Genomic DNA, 24,375 nt, shown 5'->3' with positions numbered 1-24,375 from the left:
TGGAGTTGTTTAGTAGTAAGCTTCTAACTTCATTTTTTTACGAAATGATGAAGATGTTCAACATTTGTTTCATTGACATTCAGTAATGGTTTCAATGGAGACAATAATGTTAAGAAGTTTGACTATGGTTGTGGTCCATCATCCACCGATGATGGTGGAGTTACTATAATGTTAGTCTTTGAGATGTTTTATAAGTAAGCTAATGTAATCTTGTTTTCTTTATTTATTTGAGTTTTATAGCAAGCTTTGTAATGGTTTAAGATAGAGTAATGGAATGTTATACACATTTTATGTGAATTATTTATTTAAAAAATTATTTTGTTAACAAGCTTAATAAAAACTAAGACACAACTATAATTTTTGCACCTTTAATCTTGGTGTTATGAATGTTATAAAAATATGATAACCAATACTTTTAAGTATTTTTTTCCACTTAACACAATGGAACAGAGTTCAGAAATTTTATAAAATTCATCTATCATGTTGCCGTATCTTAACAATTTACAAACATATATTCATTACAACTTCAATATGTAAATGAGTTTCTATTATAAGTTAAATGTCATCATAAAAATATATATAACCTTGACGTATGGTTTGTACAAATTATTTGGAACTAACATTCAGTAATATCATTTTTAACTACATATGTACTTAATTATTTTCTACACCTATTAATAACTTTTACTACCTATTCTTAATAATAAAAAAATATAACTAAACCAACATTTTTCAATATTTAAATAATCATTTCTAAATTATAAATTATTATTATAAATTATTTCATTTTTTTAACTCGTCGATACAAATTAATCTTCCAAAAATTAAAAAAAAACACTACAAATATATTTTTCTATCTTAAAATATTATATTTATTTATTTAAATTATCCTATTTTTTATTTAAACGAACAACAAAACAAAAATAAAATTCGAGCTCAAAATTTGATTTTCTCGAAATTGAATATTGACTGGTTTTTGGGTCAAAACAAACAAAATCGAAGGTGAGAATTCGATTATTCGGAATCGAATTCTGACCTGTGCCAAAATATTGCTATGCTGGTAATTTCAAAACACAATTTCAAAAAATGATTGATGATTGCCACAGGCGCCAAAGTCTGCTATCAATTTTATCATCCTCTTCGCTAGTACTCCCACACACCATTCTATTTCTTACGTTTCTTTGTCCACTTTTTTTCAGAATGTATCGTTATGAAGAAAATTAATATAACTACTATTAGCATGACAACATAACATGCCAAAGATCTCAAACTTTTTACATTTACAAGAAACTGTTTTATCAACATAGTTCAAGAACACTTCGAACTCTTTCACTAGCACCATAATTAAGCCTACAAACAACACAAAAAGTAATAACATTACCAAAACAGCTATAATATAGTCAAAATCATCCTAGCATCTCCCGAAAAATGTTTGATTTATGTTCTTTCCTCGCTAGTTGCTCTACGTAGTAATATTCTTGCTTGTCTAAGTTTGCTCTTCCACCATGCCTGTTCATTATCTCAAACTATGCCTTTTTTTTTTCTTCTTCTTGATGGGCCAACTCAATCTCAGAAGCCTGCCCTTGAGATCCTTTTCTTTGACATGCTAATATGTGAATTATCTCTTGGAAATTTAAAATACATATGATTATTAATAAAATTTTGTACTTTATATTTTTTACTTTTTCTAACAAGTGTGACACCTAATATGACAGGAAGACTTTCAGTTTCTAGTTAGGATTTAAATAATCTCTTCTTCTTCTTTTTACATGCATTCTCTTTATAGTACATATAAATATAGTCTTTCCATCATTTTTACATTTTGTATGACATTATCTTCAAACACCAAATCCCAATTTAGTACTTTTCATTTTGTATTTTCTTTTAAAAAATCTTCTCGTTATGTCATGTGTTCAAACTTTCTTTTTTGTGTTCTTTCATTGTATATAATTTATATATTTATAGATTTCACACTCGCTTGAAACTTATCAATGAATTTACTAAATAAAGGAGTCCTATTAATTACTTGCAATACAAAATCATCATGTATTCTTCTCAAGAATAAACAACTTACGTATATAATATAATATTCTAAACTTAATATATGGATTCATCATTAGTAAAAAATCGCATTTTTAACTCGCACATTACGCTTCGGTTTTTCCATAACCGAAGTCTATCAAAACGCGGTGGTAGTTTTGTAATTTTCAAACCACTATATGCCTCGGTTGTTAAGCAACCGGTGTCTAAACCGAATACTGCCTCAGTTGGAAGAATGGACCGAGGTATATACCTCAGGTGAAAGAGATACTGCCTCGGTTGACAGATCGACCGAGGCATATAAGGCTATTAAAACTTGGGCTTGGACCGTGCAAATCTTCAGAAAACCTACAGAAAACCTAGCCCCTCTCCCATTTCCCTTTTATTTTTCTTGCTTCTCTCTCTTCTGTATACGCTCCACTGCTGCCTGCGCTAAGTGCCCCCTGCCGCTGCCCCGCCGCTGCCGGGAGCCACCACCACCTCATCATGTGCGACGGCTCGAGCGCAACTTCCACCTCACCTGCCAGTGCGTGGCCTTTGGCGTGAAGAGCAAGCGGCCCCGCCGCTGCCCCACCGCTGCCGGGAGCCACCACCACCTCGTCTTAGATCCGAAGCCGATGCCTCTTCGTAGATTCGCGCCTGGGGAAGTGTCGTTCGCAACCTCACTCAGATCCAGCCCATTTTCATGATCAATCGACCCCATCTGAATGATGGGTCCAACAGGGTAAATCCCGGGCTTCCCTTTCATGTGTTCATGCAAAGTTGTTATGGCCTCTGATTCCAGTCCGAGGAAGGTATTCATAAAGATACCATCGGGAATATGAAACATTTTGGAGCGTTCCAGAAACCCCTTGTAACCTATGCCAGAGAGATTTTGAAAAGGAAGAGGAAAATCTTTTCTGAGAACAGGTACACAACTCAGAAGAAAGTATCTCATCTTTATACTGCTTACCTTTAGATTTGAGATGAAAGGTTGTGTGTTATTTGGAATACTTGTACCTTAATTATCACCCATGTGATTTGCACTTTGAAATAACTCCAACTCATGACAATCCAACACAAATAATTTGTTTAATGTAAGGCACTCAAGAGTGAACGTGTCAGGGTATAAGTAAGTGAGACGTGGCAAGTCACAAAGATCCAACTTCTTTAAGCTCGGGAACACAAATTTTTGTACTAAGTTTGCTGTGCCTAATTCCTTTGCAACGATTTCTTCAAGTTCATAACAAGATTCTATTTCAAGTTTCTCAAGCTTCTCAAGGGTTTTAGCTAGGGAAGCAGGAAGTAAAGTTCTAAGTTTTTCACAACCACTGACAACGATTTCTTTCAAATTGGAAACCTCAGAACTTCTTGACTGTTATTTTTCCAAATATGTGTCAGCTCCGATAGCTCTTTCAAAACCAGTATCAGTAGTTGGGATGGTGCTTCCAATATGTCAGTCTCATTCATGTAAAAGATACTTCTACCTTGTTGGAATCAAGTACTTCCAACTCTTTTAACTTGTTTAAATGTGGAAGAATGCTAGAGGGAATTCCATACGGTAGTGTACAGTTGTGTAGCTTCAATGTTACCGCCTCGGTTCATCAGAACCCGAAACCAAAAGTTTCCCCCTCTATCGCCTCGGTTTCATTTTAACCGAGGCAAAAGCATACATCTTTTTTACTCGGTTCAGAACCGAGGCAAAAAGACTTTTTGCCTCGCCTATATATACCTCGGTTGTAGAACCGGTGCGAATAAGCGAAAATAACCGTTGTCTTTTCCCTTTACTGCACTAGTGCATCCATTGACTTGAACTCAATACGTAACATCTCATCTTTAATAGTAAAATACTACTAAAATGAATATTACATATATGATAAACTAATTAATATAAGAAATAAACCTAAGAAAGACAATATCTACACCTGTAGATTCGTCCGACTTCTTTACTGAATCCCCTCGATCGCCTATCGTTGAAGTAACTGAAACAGATGTCTCCCTAAGTTCACACCATTAAGGTGATCATCGCAAAAGAGAAAACAATACATAGAAGCAAGGGTGAGCTAGTTTAAACAAAGATTAATCATACATCAATTTATTTAACTTCATACAATCATATTATTCATTCACATCACCTAAACTCTTCACACATAACACCACAATGACTTTGATTGTCCGGACTTAGAATGATTGTCGAGCTATGGCGGGTCGTGCACTCGTGGTGACTTCTACTGCTTTGCAAAGCCATTGCCAATGGGTTTCACCCTACCACACTCACGAGGTTAATCTGTTATCACTCACCTAGGGCCATACTAGAAGCACCCAAGACTAGGACCTCCTGCTACTCCTCACGACATGGATCAATCATCTCTACTTGAGAATGAAAGACCATTGGAGTTCCAGGATAACCCCCAAGACTGAGCTCTTGCATTCATTCTAAACATACTTGAATTTCAACAAGAGAATTCACTTTGAATCACAACATGAGGCACCACCATGTAACCTCCCTGTGAGATCCATGGAATTACTTCCATAACATAGGGCACCACCATGTAATCTCCCTGTGATATCCATGGAATTACATCCATAACATAGGGCACCACCATGTAATCTCCCTTTGAGATCCATGGAATTACGTCCATCAATCATACTTTGAACTTTACACTTTGAAATCACCAACTTACACTTTGAACTACAACATACATCAATAACCAATGATATTACATAACACAACTTCAACTTACTTCATTCAACACTCAATGTTTCATTTAGAACAACTTAAAGATCACAAGAAAAGTGAACTAGAACAGAGCCCCTCGCACAGCGTACACATTCGCATAGCGAAACTACAGGCTTCTCGCACAACGACTTAACTCGCTGTGCGAATCCTCAGACAGAGACCCAACCCTCTAAACCATTCGCATAGCGGTTAGACTCGCTATGCGAATAAACCGCGACTTGAATCAAACCCAGACCCCTCGCATAGCGTCCCAGCTCACTATTCGAGAACCTCAGACAGTGGCTCATGCTCCTCAAGCACTCGCATAGCGAAACCCATTCGTTGTTTGAATAAAAAGAATAATAACCCCAGATCCCAACCAGTAGCATAGCGACTTCATTCGCTATGTGAATCATCAAATAGAGAGCAACCTTCTCAATCCATTCGCACAGCGAGTCTGCATAATCTGCAAAACGAAATTCTGTAGAATTATTCAACTCAACCACAACTTACCAATTCTACTAAATTTTTCCAACTTCTAACACTCCTATATTGTTGTACAAACTTAATTAGACTAGACTAAGTGATTCTAAACATTCCTAACATCAATCTAAAGTGTTTATGCACCAAATCCTACTCTTAAACCTCAATTTCATCAACTTAGAGACTCAGATCCAATTTTACCACTTTGAACCTGTTTTTTATCATTTTGATGACTCAAACAAGTCACACATGACTTATCTAGAATGCCCCAGCAGAGCCTAACAACACTTGACCTCAAATACTCAAATTCACTACCTCACTTCCTCCAAATTTACTTTAAAGAAGCATCATTCACTTCACTTCCTATCTCATTACTATCACAACAGATTACTCAACCAGTACCTCAAACATGCACAATTATAACAATTAGATCCATTCAAACCAGTTCATAATCATCATTTTACCGTTTACAGAATTTGGCGTTCAATTAACAATTAAATCTACTCAACAACTAATGTTCAACTCAAACCGCACCATAACACAAATTTTATCATACACATGCCAAACTACTAATTAAATTAATAATCTAGCTTCCCTTACCTTAGCTTAAGTTCTACATCGATTATAAAACCCCGACTGAAGCTTGCACCACAAGGAAACTCAACAGAAAGCTACAACTCACCGATTGGTGATACGAAAACAACCTTAGAACCTAATTTGAGTTAGAAATTGAAGAAGACAACAACTCAACACATGCAACCAGAACTCTTTGCATGATTACGGTTAAAGACGTACGAGAAAAGAGGAGAAACAACTTACCGACTCAGAACAAGAAATTGATCGGTAAAGATTGTTGCCCTTGACGCCAGGATCGTCTAGGTACTTCCTGATCGTCAAACAGATAACTCAGTAGAGAGAAAATCTAGAGAGAAGGTACAGAACTCTAGGAAAGTGGTTTCTAGAGAGATGGTACGTTTTAAAATAATGAAACTCGTTTAGAACAAAATTATTTATAATAAGACCGTTTAATATTAAAATAATCGAGTCTCACTATTTTTAGACTATCACTACTTATTAAACACCATTTTCTAGGGTTTTACACAATAAGCATGACACCTAATTGAAAGTGAATTATAACAAAAGTCCTAACTCCACATTATCTAACCTAACCAATCAAGTTCCTCTTGAGAGAGTAAGTTACTTATGATATCGTGAGACTAAGTCTCACCCTTATTCTCGTTTCAAAAATCTTCTTCAATTTTCACTACCTAAACTACAACACATTATGTAAATTTATAAATCTAGTAGAGTATACGATGACTTTTGCCAAATACATACTCCTAATTAAATACATAAAACTAAAGCTTTTAAAATATTTTATAACCTTAACATTTTATCATTGAAATGTTTTAGTGTTATCTTTTGAAACCATCACTATTCTTAGACCATTTTTTAAATTCTCACAATGATTAGATGGAAAAATTATTTCAGATATATTAAGTATACAAAATGTTATATAAGTTAAAAAAAAGTTGTGTTATACATACATTAAAATACGAGTCATTTAATTATTATTTTTTTAATCATAATAAAATTTAAAATAATAGTTATGAGAACATAAAACTATAATTTACTAGTTGGATTAACGATATAATAATTAGTAATGTTATACTCTTCAGATTATTAATGATGATAATATGCATCAAGACTATTTCCAATTTTAATTAACCATCTTATGTTCTTTATTGTTCAATGACAAATTTAACCCTAAACAAGAACAAAAGATTGTAATAATAGTAATAATAATATACCTTTATCTAATATAACACATAATAACTACAACTCAACTTTCAATACGAAATATAATATTAATAAGATTTAATTAAAAAAAAAGGTGTTTGAAATTATAATGAAGTTGTATAAAAAGTCTTAGTCGATTTCTTTTAATATTCTTCAGCTAATTATTTCAAGCATAGTTGGTAGTATATGTTTTATTTTCCTCCCAAACTTTATTATCTTTGGATCCAAGTTTCATCCTAAAACTAAAGTGAGTTAAGCACATGGTTTTTGCATCTCGAGGCCTCCTAGCCCCAATGCTTCCCTTTCATGACAAATTTCATACACCATCAACCTACACTTTTACAAGCAACTATCCACAAACTTTATAAACGTTCTTGAACTTCGTGTTGATAAAATTTTATTACCACAATATGATATATAAGGGTGATGATATGATAACATGGAGACAACATCAGCGTATGATAACAAATTTAAGTAAAAAAAACAAATAAACAATGAGTAAAAAAATGACCCGTATACTATGTCAAAATATTATTAAAAAAATATATAAAAACATTTTTTTTTCATATAATAAAGAGAAAAGCAAACAATGTTGCATGTTAAATTATGTTTGTTTTAGCAATGTAACAAGAGTATATATTGAAATAACTTTAGTGAATGATTGAGCTAGATATAGGTGCAATGGTTGAAAACTTATAAAAACAACAGGAAGAGTGCATTAACTATATGTAATTAATGTACATCTTTTAATAAAGAAAGCTATGATTCTAATTGTTTGGTAGCAAAAGAATATTGAATTTGATTTGAGAAAGGAGGGAAAAGCATTATAACGGTGGTCCTCATTTTTTTACTCTGCAAATTGTTTTATGGTGCTTTGGATATAAACCATTTTGGACACTTTTGTTTTGCTTTCATCCTCTGAAGCACAAGAGACAAAGAGCAACAAAGTGAAGAAGGAAAATAATTATTAAACATTTTTAAGTGCTTTCCAGAATCCTCAATATCTGCCTCCACTCAAATTCAAAAGGCTCAGCTTTTTATTTCTCTTCAAATGCACCCCAAGAATAGAAGGGCTTGAAAATATACTTTTTCTTTAGTACTTGAAAATCAGAAGAATAAAAAAATTATAGTTTCAAATTAATTTATACATCAATTATTTCCAGCTTATTCGTCTTTATTCCTTATGCTTAGTATCTCAACTTTTTTTCACTATTATTTTCATTTTCACTCACATTTATTTCTTGAATAAATATTTAAATAGTAAATATGTAAGAACATAAAACAAATAAAACACCAAGTGTTTTGAAAGTAAAACTAACATGGAAATGGAAATGGAAAGGTAATGGCTCATTTGGTAACAATGAATGAAGTTTTTTTTTATATATATATATAATATTAAAATAATGAAATGGCATTTGTACTTATTCTGCAATATCATCCGATTCTATGCCACCAATTGAAACAAAGTTCAATTATCTATCTCAAGCTATCTAAATGTAAATTCTTCATTTATAGCTTAGATACTATTCTTTCAAATATTAAATTACTCTATACTTTCGCAAAAACCTCTTTTAAGTTCTCTTTTAGTGCTTATGTAGTGTAAATCAATCAAATTAAACTAAATTACAATAACACTTTGAAAGAAAAAGAGCATGTCTACGTCGACGTGTTTATTTGTTTGGCTCAAGCTTGGCAAATTCAACCGTTCATCACTCATTATTATAACTTTTAAGAAATTTATCACTAAGATACACCTTAATTTCTTCAATATTAAATCTTCTTTCTATTAAAAAATTCATATAAGGGCACTTAGGGTGTGTTCTTTTGAAAGAATTTGGGGGAGATGATTTGGGGGAGATAATTTGAATGGATTTGAGGATAATTTTTTTGTTGTTTTTTTGAGTGGATTTGTGGTTAATTGAGAGTGGATTTGGAAGTAAAGTTTGTGAGAATTAGTGTAGGATTTGATTGATGTGATAGATTTAAAAAATTAGTTTAATTGGTATAAATTAAAGATTACCAAAATGCCCCTAGTTATAAAAGTAATATAAAATGTTATTTATTAATGTTATATTTAATTATAAAAATGTTTATAAAGAGAAAAAAATTATAAATAATTTTTAAAATTAAATTTTTAAAATTATAAAAATTATAATGTAGTAAAATAAATTTATTTTTAAATGTAGTATTTGTTTATAACATATTTTTTTGTTTTGTTTTTATAATAAAATGTTTCTTTTTTTTCATAAAAATAACTTAGCTTTTATATTTATAATAATTTATTTCTGTCCAAATAAATAGAATCAAAAAATATTTCTTAAAGTAACTTTGTAATATAAAGAGCATTTTATTATTTTTATTTGAATTTTTAAAAAATGAAGATTTATCCCATAAACTTTGAATTAAAAACCTATAATTAAGAAAGAAAATTTATCCCCCCACACATCCCCAACCTCCTGCCGACACCCCCCCCTCTTCAACTTTCATCACCACTGCATCCGCAGTAATACTCAAGAAAATTTATCCCACATCCCCAACCTCCCCCCACCCCCCAACTTCCATCACCATTGCATCCGCATCTCTGTAATACTCACCACTGCATCCGCATCTCTGTAATACTCATTCACCAGAAAAATATTCCTCAACCGCCGTACCCTCCCACCACCCAGAACTCCCTCCCCTCCCCGCCTACAAACCCCACACACCCAGCCCGAAACCCGGTCCACATGCAGTAAGTAGCTGCCGGGACTCCCTCCAATTCATCCGCCTCCGACGAAGACGACGAATCCGACAACGGAACCTGTAACAGATCGTGCTCGCTCCGGTGAAGATCGTCTCCGGTGATAGGGAACCGGAGGACTGCCGCGCCCGAATCGCGTCCGCCGGCGATGCTGCTCCCTTGCGTACTTGGTATCTTGTGGTTGAAAATGGGGAAAAACGCGTCGTCGAAACAGGCTTCCAGTTTCAACGTAATACCCCTCCAAGTAACCAAAACAACGAAGTTCTGTAATCGGTTACCACGTAGACGTAACCGATTACAGAAATGCTCACATTCCTTCACACCACTGTAACCGATAAACCAAAGGCTGTAACCGGTTACGGCTGAGACTGGCAATGTTCATCATCTTCTCAAACACGCGGTGGTGCTCCTCCCGCCTCCCTGCCGCAAGTGGAGGTCCACCACGGAAACGGCGAGATGGCGGCTAAGCTCCAGGAGGTCGATTTGTTGGCAAAAATTGTGGCGAGAAACAACAACATCGCGGCGGCAGATTTGGCAGCACCAGGACGAGGAAGAGAGACGTGGACAGAGAATAATGTGCAGACAGTTTAGAGGGCACATATGTCATTTGTGAACAAATCAGCGCAAATCTCCTCTTGATAGCGAGATAAAAAGAAGAGCTTCATCCCGCAAATGATCGCTTTTCTTCGCTCACAAATCAGCACAAACGAACAGCTTGTGCCTCGCAAATCATCGCTCTCTTTTCTTCATAAACAGTGTTTCACCTTCAAGCGAACAGAGGCTTAAATTTGCATGAATCAACTTAAATTTTCATGAATCAACAGTAGAAAAAGACGTTACCTTTTGCAATTGTAGAAATTATTCAACTCTTCTATCATTCTAATTTATTATGTGTGCTAAATTAATCCAAACTTTGATGCATGATATCATTTTGTACTTATTTATGATATCCGCGTCTAAATTTTCTCATCATGTATCCCAGTTTCACTTTTTTAAAATAAAGATGTGACCTTATTTCATTTAGGAAGATTTATGTTTTTATTTGATTAGTTCGAAAATATTAATCAACTTATTATATATCTCAAAATTTTGGTAGCAATTCACATCAATTTTCAAGTCACTCAAATATGAAAGTGGTGATATGAAATTAATCGCAATCAAATATTTTAAAAAAAATCAAAACAAAGGGAAAATGTTAGGAAAAACAAAAGGATTTGTACCTTGGGCTTGATCAAATTTTTTTATAACGAAAAATAAGCTCAAAAGAATTTTACATCTCTAAAAATAAAAATTGGATTGGTAGAAAAAGATCAAGAAGTTTGTAACCTTTTTATCCTTTGGGACGTCCTAAACAAATAGTAAGAGTGGCCCTATGAGTAAATTTGTGCCTACTACTAGATAACTCTCGAAGAAGGTTGGCACAACTAAGCAAAATGTCAGGTTACTTTTCCTTGATTTTCTTAACTCTCGTTCTTGTAATCTTGTTACGTACGATACCTGATATAAACAACGGATAAAGATATTTCAACACCATTTTTTAGCAAATTTTTTACTCTGCTCATGTGTCAGCCTATGATTAGTCTAAGTGGAGAAGATTTTAAAAAACTAAAAATGATATGGAAATGGAAGTGACAGAAGATTGTAGGGTTTTTATTTGGCAGGGGTTTTAAAAATTGGAAGCTCATTTATGTGAGAGCCTTCAGAGAACGTCCTGTCACTCACAGACTTCTCATTTGTAGAAGTTCTCGTTCACTCCCTTTGCATTATTTACTGGACCGTCGTCATTCATTAGAGTCTTGTCCGTTATCATTCCACTGTTTTAAAGTATTAACGTACGTCAAAAATCACAATTGAAGAGGAAGAAATATTGTGTACAGGATAATGGTACTTTGACAACATTTTTTTGATAATATTTTAATATTATTTACGTGTTATTTTGTGATTGGTCCATGTTAGTGTTTATGATTATTATTATCGATTGTAGAGTAATTTTGGACCAATCATAGAATGACACGTAGATGATGTTAAAATATTGTCAAAAAAATATTGTTAAAGTATCATTATCCTTGTTTATAAGTTTGTGTGGTTCGTTATCTTTATCTTTTATTGTTTTTGTTTGGTGATTTTGAGTTGAAAAATTTGAACTTTTGGTTTTGGGGTTTTTCTGCTTCTTAGGTGTAAAGTTACAATTTTTTAGGTGTGTGATTGTTGTTGGGTTATTTTAACATATCTTTCTGGTTGATGTTTGTTGCACAAGTAATTTGATTGTGTTTTTTAACTTTGTTTCATTGTAGGGTATACTTATTCTAACTGAAGGGAATCAAGGTCATTTGGCTCGACCCGGCCCACTATAGGTTGACCACTTAGTGAGCCAACCCAACTCGACTTACTTATTAGCAAGCTAAAAAAATTCGAACCTGACCCGACCCACCACGGGTTAGTGGGTTAAACGGGTTGGCTAACTAGTTCATTTAATTATAATTTTTTTTTAAAATAAAAAAATTACAATTTTTTTTAATTCAAATCTAAATAAACGTTACACTAAAATGATGTTAAATTTCAAAACACAATTCAAAATAAAAAAGTATCATACAATCCAAGTGTAATCCAAAAACATATACAAAAACCGAACAAATAAATTTTTAATATTGATAACTTTTGTATCACTTTCCCATTTATAAGATTAGAGTCTTAATAGATAAATCTATAATATTTTTCTGTCTTGAAACATCTTCTTTATCATCATCTACAATATAATGAAAAAAATGCTAACTAATAATATTGAAACACCAAATAATAAATAATTAAATGAAATTAAGTGGATTGGTGATCCAACCTAGCTCACCACGAATTCAACTCGGTGAATCGGATTCTATGTGAGTCGGATTGAAAACTAACCCACATAAAAAATTACATCTTTTTCAAACCCAACCCGGCTCAACCCTGTGGTGAGCCGGATTGGTCGTGGATTATAATTCATTTTAACAGACTAATTTTTAACTCTTATATTACTTTTTTCTAAAAGGAAACTCATATATTATTTTTTAATGCTTATAAGTTACAATTGGTAATATTTGAAAAAAATATAGAATTTCATAAATAAAAATTTTACGTATTTGTTGAGCGTGACAATAGGTTAACGTATATTTTTCATGATGATTTTAATTTCTTATACAAAGGAAATCATAAGTACCAATTACTTTTCTCGATATTTACTTACTATTTAAAATTCACTTTATGATTTATCCATTCAATTACTAGTTACAAGTTTGTATTAAATTTAGTTAAAGTTAAAGTATAATAATAAAATGATAAAATTATTAACATTTTTATACATTTAAAAACTTATACGTTATATTAGTTTTAATCTATAAAGTAGACCTGAGGTAACTTTTAAAGTAATATAAAATCCATGATTATATGTCATTAATATGTAAATAATTATTATTTTTTTAAATCTATCATAATCACTTCTCCTATTTATTAGTTTATTTTTCATTTTTTTCCCTTATCTTTCAATTTTTTATTATTTTTTACATCAGTTTTTTATTATATATTTTGTATTATAATTTTTAAATGTTATTAAAGGCAAAACAAGATTTCTATACTCTTTCCTCTCAATAATTTTTAAGTGATAACATTACTCTTTTAAAAGTAATTTAAATATATTATACCTCTTCTTTAAAGTAACATATTTGACAAATTTATTGATGTTCTAGTCATAATTAGTGCTTCTCAAAAAGTCTAGAATGGTGACCTCAATATATTATTTATTCACTTGCAGGTATTTCTATGCAATAAACTATTCAAAAACAATCTTGTCTATTAAGATGATCACAAGCACGGTCAAATAGCATATCCATAAATAAATACAAGAGTTTAATAAATACAAGAGTTTAGTTAATAATCGATAGATATTGAGAAGGAGATATAATATCAATAAGATATGAATTCAACTGTAATGAAATCAACAACTTTACTAAATATTCAGTTCAATAAAAACAATTATAACTAGTATGTTAGTTAAGCAAAGTTAATTTATCATGGACATAATTAGAATAGTTGTAATCTATTTTCTAAGAAATTGAAATTTTGAGAGCAGTGATGTCCACAATACAAGTGAATTATAATTTATACACCATTTGTCTTCCAAACTTAAATGTAAGAGAATGCAAGAAACCAATATAAGCGTTATGTTTTGGCTACTGTAGGAAATAATGTTCAAGAAATATTTCTTTTTATAGGTACCATTTTTAACAATCAAATGAAATTAATTTCCTTCAGTCGCAATAAGTATATCCTACAATGAAACAAACAAAGTTAGAAAACAAAATCAAATTATTTGTGCAACAAACATCAACTAGAAAGATATGTTAAAATAATCTAACAACAATCACACACCTAAAAAATTATAGCTTTGCATCCAAGAAACACAAAAACATCAAAATATCAAAAGTTCAAATATTTCTAACAACTCAAAATAAGTGAACAAAAACAACAAAAGATAACGATAATGAACCACGCAAACTTACAAACGGTGTTTCTTCCTCTTGATTGGTGGTTTTCGCCACACCTTGGTGTTTCGAAACGGTGGAATGACGGTGGACAACGTTCTGATGAATGACTTTAAAATGGTAGAACGGCAAAACGACAGCAGACAAGGCTCAGGTGAACGTTGGTAGTTCGGTGAATGGTGTAAAGTGGTTGAACGTCGGCTTCTATGAATGGGAGGTATGTGGGTGGAAGGACGTTTTCTTTTTTGGAGGTTTCTCTCGCGCAAATGAACTTCCAATTTTTGAAACCCCAAAATGAAGCCCACCAAATCAAAACCCCTCCAACCCTCTCTCACTTCCATTTCCACGTCATTTCCAGTTTTTTAAAATTTTCTCCACCTAGACCAATCACAAGTGATACATGGACTGAGTCAAAAGTTTATTAAAAAGTAGTGTTAAAATATCATTATCCATAAACAATTAAGTCATGCTTCTCCAAATGTTTAGAAACTGTTTTTGGTATAGGGTTGAAGTCCCTTACTCAAAGCACTCCAGGTTGTCTTGAAGACCGGACGGACGTTGCCCAAAGCACTCCAGGTTGTCTTGAAGACCTGATGGACGTAGCTCAAAGCACTCTAGGTTGTCTTGAAGACGGGACGGACGTAGCTCAAAGCACTCCAGGTTGTGTCGAAGGTCGGACGAGTTGCCTAGTAGTCCTCCAGTTGGCACGTAGGCCGGATGGGCTCCCTAGTGGTCGTCCAGTTGACACATAGGGCAGACGAGCTCCTTGGTGGTCCTCCTTCCTCCAAGTTACGTCGTTCATTCTCCCTCCTCCTTGTCTAAGCTGTGTGGGCGATGTTAAAGGCACTCTGACACTCAAGTTAGTAATATAACCGAGCAGTTGGAAAAGTAGGTAATGCATGTATATTGTGCATCGTTGGTTCCAAAGTCATACTTGAGACCTTTATTTATACTAGTTGATGATGAACCTTTACCTTTCGCTGGCCTAATGATGGCCTAATCACACATTAACCTGCTTTAGGATTTTAATGAGTTATCATGTTTATAATCTAACTATTCGGTTGGCTTGGGTGGTTGGTCAGCCTGAATGGTCGGTCTGGGTGATCAGTCGACCTGGATGGTTGGCTTGAACGATCAGTCTGGGTGATTGATTGGTTTGGATGATCGGTTTGATAGTGCCCAAAAGACTGTACGATATACATAAATGATCAATCTAATGATGTCCAAGAGACTTTACGGTACAAAAACTAATTGCAAGTTACTTTGTCTTATGTCGATTATACTTTTCATTGCAATACTATGATTTTTTGGGATCAATAACATGACTCGACTTTTTCTTAAAACTGTAATTAGGATGGTATCTACAAGTCTATAACATTTATCTTTTTGTATTACCTAGGATACCACATTTTGGGTCTTTCCTTTCTGTATTTATTAGAATAAACAAAACATTTGTTTGTAGAGTTAACAAGAAAAGGTCATACTCTCATAATTAATAAAGGAAGTTGAAGAAGAAGTTAACCCAATTTTATGATGCTCTTCTTCTTGAAAGACTAAGGAGAAGATAATAATAAAAATTCAAATAGTAAATTTTTTCCACAAATCTGGGAAAAAGAATCATTCAAGTCCACCAGAAAAGAAATTATATACTCTTGTTCGTTATAATTTTGAAAATGTTGTAAGCCACCAACATAGGTAAGAAAAAGTAGGTCTGTATCCTGATAAATGTCGGTAATTACGCAATAGAAAAATATTCTTGTCTATACCCATAAATAAAAATACAACATAAATTTAATATGGTTTAGCACTTTAGGATCTATATTTACCAATATTTATAAAAATATTATTATTTAACATGTAATTTATTTTGACAAAAAACTATAAATTTTTATATAATTTTTATAATAAAAACTGCAAATCTTTTCGTACAATTTTTGTGGTACAAAATCACAAACCATTTCTTACAATCATGACTCGACTTTTATTTAACATGACTCGACTTTTTCTTAAAATTGTAACTAGGATGGTATATACAAGTCTATAACATTTATCTTTTTGTATTACCTAGGATACCACATTTTGGGTCTTTTCTTTTGTTGGGTATCATTCATACAGCACAAGCACACACAACTTAAATAGAGAAGAGAAAATACTGACAATAGGCAAAAGTAGAAATTTTATACTGGTGGAAGAAATTTACAGCACCTCTCTCTTACAATACAAAACTTCTCAAAATTATGAGAATACAAGAAATGAGAGAATATGAGAGAATGTGATATATAACAAAGGGGGCAAGGGGTTTCTTTTATAGCCACCAAGCCATACCCCTTTACAAGTTCCCACCAATGTGGGACTTCATTCCTCACAATCTCCCACTTGAAGATTTTGATGAAACTAATCAAATCTTCACACCATCTTTGCCTTCGTGTTGCTTGTTCTTCTGATAAACTTCAGTAAAATCGAATTAACGTAAATATGCCAATAACCTTTGACACCTAATTCTGATTCTCCGAAACGCAATGTAACACCTGATCAATATTTTACTATTCTCCACCTAAACCTACCATGAACATACTAACCACTCTCATTGCTTGTGCAATGTCTGGTCTTGTACGCATCATAGCAATTATAAGGTTGCCCACCACTGATGCATACTGTACTCGAGACTTTTCCATCCTCTCCACTTCAATGCTAGGACTCATACTTAAGGATAATTGAGAAGAGATGGGGTAAAACTGGCTTGCACTCTCGCATGTTGAAGTGCCGCAAGACTTTCAGTAAGTTTTACTTCTGAGAAAGCCAAATCTTCCTATATTTTTCTATCTCAGTGGATTTGCATCCCTAAAATCTTGTTTACCGGTTTCAAGTCCTTTAATATCAAACTCCCTACCCAATTGTGCCTTCAGTTCTTGGATTAGAGCTTTGTTGGGGCCTACCACCAACATGTCATCCGCATACAACAACAAAATGATAAATCATTATCCTCAAACCTCTTGTAGTATATACAATGGTCTGAACTTAGTTTGTTGTATCTGAGGCTAATGATAAATGAATCAAATCTCTTATACCAACACCTTGGGGCCTGCTTTAAACCGTATAGAGATTTGTTCAACCTGTAAACCAAGTTTTCTTGTTCTTCAAAGCCTTCTGGTTGGAGCATCATTTCATTCCTGCTTAACAATAACCTTGTGAGTGGTGGAACTCACAGGCAATAACCCTTCACATTGTTAGCATAACCCAAGCACTTAATTCTTTCCCCAATTTCAAGCTCTACTAGTGCTTTGGTTTCCTTGAACTGGTAATAACAACACATTTGACTTCCTCTTGATGTGATACACCCACAAACTCCTGGAATAAATTTCGCTCCTCCTAGGAATAACTCCGGTGATTCTCTTACATTAGAATGAACCAAGTCTTCTTGTGTTTTCTTTTCTGGTATTCAAACTTGCAAACTTCGATCTATGTTGTTGGCTTATCACATAATGCTCGCATAAAGGTAAAACAACCTTCTTAAGCCCGAGTACAGATTACGTTCCGCCTTGCAAACTTCACTTTGACATATGTCCAAGTACGATGTCACGTCAACACCGTTTCTTCTTGACTTGTCAATGCAACCATTGCATTAACTTTCTACAACGTATCTCCCATAAGCACATGTCATGATCTTCTGAGCTTTTATGACTTACCAAATCTCCCCTCTTTCTCACAAGAATATTCTTGTGTGGAGAGACTTCACCTTATATAATTTTATGAGGGGATCATTTCTGCGGGTTTTCCTTCAATTACAGCTATGCAATTGTCCTTTCTCAAAATTGCCTTTATCTTCAATTTCCACAATGAGAAATTGTTCCCGTTGAACCTCTCTATCTCGTGTTTTGTTGTCATAATTTCTAAAATATGGGCTTATGCACTTCTCACTATGAATAGTATTGTCTACTGGAACAACACAGGTAAACCGTGAAGTAACACACCAAGAAGTTCCCAGGAAATAGAGGTGGGTCACAAATGGACACTCTTAAGTACCAAATATTTCCTTGCCAGAACTTTCCTAGACAGGACTTTCACACTACCAAACGTTTCCAGTAATAACTCTTTTCTAATACGGAAGATCGGATTAAACCGCAACCACAGTGCATACTCAGATTTTTATCAACACTATTCTAATGACAATAGCAACGGAATACAAACCTATAGCTCTGATACCATTGTTGGGTATCATCCATACAGCACAAACACACACAACTAAAATAGAGAAAAGAAAATACTAATAATAGGCAAAAATGGAAATTTTATACTGGTGGAACCTCTCTCTTTCAATACAAAACTTCTCTAAATTATGAGAATACAAGAAAGGAGAGAACAAAGGAGAGAATGAGATATATAACAAAGGGGACAAGGGTTTCTTTTATAACCACCAAACCATACCCCTTCACAAGTTCCCAATGTGGGACTTCATTCCTCACACCTTTGTGTATTTATTAGAATTATTTATTAGAATAAACAAAACATTTGTTTGTAGAGTTAACAAGAAAATGTCATACTATCATAATTAATAAAGGAAGTTGAAGAAAAAGTTAACCCAATTTTATGATGCTCTTCTTCTTGAAGGACTAAGGAGAAGACAATAATAAAAATTCAAATAGTAAATTTTTTCCACAAATCTAGGAAAAAGAATCATTCAAGTCCACCAGAAAAGAAATTATATACTCTTGTTCGTTATAATTTTGAAAATGTTGTAAGCCACCAACATGGGTAAGCAAAAGTAGGTCTGTATCCTGATAAATGTCGGTAATTACGCAATAGAAAAATATTCTTGTATTTACAAAATAAAAATATGGTTTAGCACTTTAGGATCTATATTTACAAATATTTATAAAAATATTATTATTTAACATGTAATTTATTTTGACAAAAAACTATAAATTTTTATATAATTTTTATAATAAAAACTGCAAATCTTTTCGTACAATTTTTGTGGTACAAAATCACAAACCATTTCTTACAATCATACTAAAGAAAAAGCATATATTAATATTTAAAAACTAATTTAAACAACTAAACCTAAACTAATTTAAGTCTTTAAAAAAATGAAAAATTACACGACTAGGAGTAAAACATAAAGTCCCTTATCTATATTAATACCTATTAGTTATTGAAAATAATAAATCTTGAAAAAGAAAACAAATAAATATATTAAATGTTGAGCACTTAAAATCAGAAGTCAAATAATTGAGAGTTGTAAATTATCTTAACGGATGTTTAGGAAGTAACGTGATAATAAATGGTTAAGTTTAAGAATTTATTTGACATTACTAAAATTTGTTTTGAAATTTTCAATTTTACAGATTAACGCGATAAACATTTTAAATTTTTAAAGACTTGTATCATTTTGCTTGATTTGAAAGTGATAATGAAATAATAAACGAGAGAAATCAAATAAAATAGGACAAAACTTGTGAAAAAAAAACACTATTAGTACCAAACCAAGAGACAACTTTTTCTATCCCCACAAGATTACCATCACGATGATTATTATTACTATTAGTAATGGTATCATTCTTGTCATTTATATACCACCACGGATATAACAAAGAATTGAACTTTGCATTGTTATATTTAACACTTACATGTAACAAACTTCGCACTGTCAGTCACTAAACCAAAAGTCAGTTGAACAGTATTGACTTTTGCTTACTCTTTGTGATTTTTGCTTACTCACTTTCTATTATTAATCAAAGTGATATGTTTCTAACATTACTGCATAATATGAAGATCTCATGTGGAAGAAGCAGAGAGAGGATTTACCCAGTTGATGGGCACAATGTTCAATCTATAGATAATTGATTTACACGGGAAAACCCCCCTGAAAGCTTCATGATGGGTGGACAAGAATTGGGAAGAAATATGAACAGAATTTGATGTTTTACTTCAATGATGGAAATGATATCCAAGTGCCAAACCCGGTTTGCCTAAAACTAAATCCTATTTTACATGTCATAAACTGTAAGGAGAGCTCCAGAGGTAAAAACGGCTGAAAGGCAAACCCCAAGAAATAGTCTACTCTTCACAGAAAATGAATCAAGCCCTTGATGCAGTATGCAGAACTTTGCTATGTTCATATCTCTCAGCCTTAATTGATGGAAGTAGGGAGGGTGTTGGAAGAGGAACATGGTAATGTGTTTTGCTGATGAGAAGGCCAAGAAATCCGTTCTGGACAACATGGAGCAGGATGGGCAATAAATGTAGGAATTTCATCTCCCGGCATAAGAACTGAAACCCCACTTGCATATACACTCATCTGCAAAATTTACAGAAAACCAGGATGAAATTCATGTGTAACTAAAACAAAAGAGTAAGTTATCTCCAGCAATAGATGAATTAAAGAGTTGTATTATTGCCACAACATAAGTTAATAAACCAAGTTTGACAAACCATTGTACATTGTGAACCTCGGAGAAAAGCACCAAATGCTTATTTGTTGCTCCATTTATGTCTAAAAATGTGTTTGGATACACAACTAAATTGAGTACAAATATAACAAGTCTTTTTACATGATAGCTTATGTCACAAACTTGACTTGTAAGAATCTCTGGTTACTTTTACAGTTAAAACTCTTTCAAACAACCATTAATAGCATTAGTTTTGACAGCATAAATGAATAAAATGTATATCAATGAACATGTGAATTCTTTCAGGGCTTGGCTATTTAGAGTATGCAATAGTCTAGTGGCGTTTAGACACATTATTTATGCAGATATAGTAATACAATAGCTGCAGCACTATTTTCTAGTTAGACTTCTCAACACAAAAAGCAAATTCACCAAAGGGCCAAGTCCAGAAAATCAGAAAGGAGAAAACAATTGATTAGTACTTGACATTATCACCCATTTTAAACTGAAAATTCGACCAGGTTAGTTGATTGTGACAGCTTTACGATGGAAAGAAAAGAACGCTATCAGTTAGACACACAATGTCAGACACACAGCCAGGCAGGTATGGTTGATGCAAGCACACAGGGAAAGTGAATTGGTCAGTGTCATGCACAACGTTTTATAGAAAAAGTGGCTAAAACAATCGTAGGTAAAACACCATAAAGCCACCCATATTGACTATTGCTGAACAGAATTTTACTGTGAAGTTGTTTGCATCCGATGCTAAACTTATAAACCAAGATCTAGCTAGTGAAACACATCCCATCACTCGGCAAAGTGATTAAATTTTACTGTATAAGATTCACTGGTACAAAGAATCTTTTCCTAGACACCTAGTGGCCCTCACTTCTGTGTAAGAGTAAATGAAATAAAGTGACAAAAACAAAAGCATTTATATCATAAATTTGACAACAATACGCAAGACAGTGAAATAAACATACAGAAGAGACATTGATACACAGAAAACAAAGCATAGTAATTGCCTTCATTTTAAAAGTCAATGTTCTGCACTGTGTATAACATGTTGATACCTTTCAATAGTTAGTTACCATTAAAGGACACTAGTTAAAGAATCAATATACAATACTTTTTTAATTAAAAATCACGATAAGATAACATTACAAAATACTTTTTATTCTTTGTTTATTAACAGGTTATTTGAGTGTCTCAGATAGATTAACAGTTAAAGAATCACATGCTATATTTCTACCCTTCTGTGTGATTAGTCTCTAATCCAATTTCCTTCTGCGCATGGTTTGTTACAGAAATGTGAAGTTTACTTTTATGTAAAGAAAATTCCAAAACGGTCTCTGACCACTATCATTACCATAAACAAAAAAAAGAATCCCAGTCAGAAGCCAAAGTGCGGGGAGCATTTTCACCAAAGTCCATATTCTGTTATCTATATTCCATTAACACAATACTGAGATCCTCTGAGCTGATGAAAATGCCAAAAAAGTAAGCTATTAAATTCTGGATTAGTTCCTTTCAAAATAAAAATTTGAATTGTGTGATGAGAGAGCTTTTCTGTCTAAAATCTCATTGGCCACTACTAGAGAATCATTTAATAGTTTTTGATAAAGGTGAAAGAAACAAATCCATCGGAGACAGCGTCTCAATCAAGTTGTGCCCTACTACCGAACTGAGATTGGATAAGTAGGTGGGTCCAGCGTGTTCCACCGAAGGAATGGCACAAGGCAGACAACACAATTGTTACATGGTACTGGTTCATCATAGGATACTACACTATACTACATTAAAAACTAAATATTAAAGTGGTATAAGCCAAGAAGATATATATGTAGAATAAAATACAATATACCATGTGGTTACTTTATTTATCTATTAGCATACAAGACTAGCATTTAAACGTTGACCAACTGTCTGAGACCACAGACACCGGCCACACACGGTTTCATCAAAGATTTTGGAGATGCTGGAGAGGATGAACAGCAAGGACAATGTGGGTCTCAACTTTAATCACAAAGATTTACAAAGACTCGTGGCAAGGGACCAAGTGTTGAGTAGAATGCTTCCAAGCAGGACCATCTTCACATAAAACTTACAAGACAATACAGTTCGCTCACGAATCATAACGAAGATAATTGACAGAACGTGCAAATGCAGAATGAAATCAAACCAAAAAAAAAATGGTAGGGTTAGCTAAAAGCTATAGAGTTCACTTTCCAATGAAGATTAAGAAAAAGGGTTTGTCAGAGCTAAATTGATATTTGACTGAAGGGAAGTTGAGGATTAATATTAACCACCACAGTAAAATAGCAAAGCATGTTTTTATCAAAGAAAAGGCATAAACATAAAACATTTGAAGACGGGAACAGAAGAGTAGAGCCGCTAGGAAAACCTCTTATGGAAGACCAAGACAGTTAGAGATCTAACATTCGTTGCAGATATATATAACCAAACTGGTATATGTAAGTGGGAGAACTTCTGAAATTGAGTTAGACTCAGGTCCAAGAATGAACAAGAAAACATAGAAGGTGGTGGTGATTAAGATGACAGGCACAATCACAAAACGTGTAACAATCAAACAGCCCAGAAGAAATTTATTAAAAAAAAATAGCAAGAAGACTGTAAAATTTCAAAAAATCCCAAGATCCAGCAGTCTTTGAGCAATTAAGTGAGGAAATTATGAGAATTTAAAATTACATAAAAAAACTAGAAAATGAGAAAACCCACCAAAGAAAAACAACTTTTGGCACGAAAAGGTGGAGGCTTTATCATCGGGACGAGAGAATTTTACTTTTCTTTTATTGATTTTACTTACTTTTGGTGAAGGGTGAGCGAGCTTGGCGGGGAAGCCGATCTGGGCTTCGACGTCGCGGGGGGCAGGGCGAGCAGCGGGAGAGAGGGGCGGCGAGGTGGGGCGGAGAAACCTCTCGAAAATGGCCATGACTAGGAACATGGAGATGAGAATGGCGGTGGCGACGAAGCCGAAGGAGACGGCGTTGACGGAGCTGTCAAAGTTGGTCCAATGCTCGTCTCTGTGGACGTTGAGTGGAGCCTGAATTGGTGGCCACCCGTTCGCAATGGCGTGGTCCCCCACCACCATTTTTGGTGCCGATGAAGCCTCTCTTCTCTTCTGCTATGCTGTTTCAACCATTCTTTTTTTGTTGGCCGAGAAAGAGAGAGTGAAATAAGAACAGTGTGGGAGAGTTCAGTGAAGTTTGGCAATGGAGAGAGTTTGACTGTGTTAAGCAATGCAGAGAGAGTGAGGGAGAGAGAAAGGAAGAACTGAAGTGAACATTGGAATTTGGATGAACCTCTCTCTCTCTCCTTTTCTTTATATTTCACACACATACGATAAAAACAGAACCATAAACCTCTTTACCATCATTATTCATATTTTTTTCCTTAAAGAAGCTGTTTAGTTATTTATGATGTCTTCCCTCTCTCACAACCTTCTCATTCATGTTTATTAAGATTAAAACAATAGTTCATAAATAACAATATAATAATATTATTAGAAGTATAATAAAAATTAATTAACACCAAATTAAAGACAGAAGCTCTTAATTAATATTAAGCACACTAGTTCTTAATTAATATTAAACACACTTAGAGAAAAAAAGTAGGTCAAGATAATATTTTTAATGAGAGTTTGAATCAATTTGGTTTTGATAGATCAATCCAACGGATCAGTCGAGTGAT

The 24,375-nt window shown here is 33.5% G+C and overlaps 1 protein-coding gene across 1 annotated transcript; it reads right to left on the bottom strand.

Annotated features, from left to right (window-relative positions):
* Window positions 1-20,057: 20,057 nt before the first annotated feature.
* LOC124833902 (uncharacterized) lies at window positions 20,058-24,023 on the bottom strand. The gene is made up of 2 exons (XM_047308471.2): window positions 23,492-24,023; window positions 20,058-20,573 (listed from the first exon to the last, which is right to left on the bottom strand). The coding sequence occupies exons 1-2, from the start codon at window positions 23,774-23,776 to the stop codon at window positions 20,406-20,408; spliced, it is 453 nt and encodes a 150-aa protein (XP_047164427.1). The 5' UTR covers window positions 23,777-24,023; the 3' UTR covers window positions 20,058-20,405.
* Window positions 24,024-24,375: the final 352 nt, after the last annotated feature.

The sequence above is a fragment of the Vigna umbellata genome, chromosome 1 (assembly GCF_029865625.1).
Source record: "Vigna umbellata cultivar VRB3 chromosome 1, Vumbellata_1.0, whole genome shotgun sequence".
Classification (NCBI taxonomy): domain Eukaryota; kingdom Viridiplantae; phylum Streptophyta; class Magnoliopsida; order Fabales; family Fabaceae; genus Vigna; species Vigna umbellata.
Note: the sequence above shows the minus strand (reverse complement) of the source record. Positions and strands in the feature narration are given on the sequence as shown.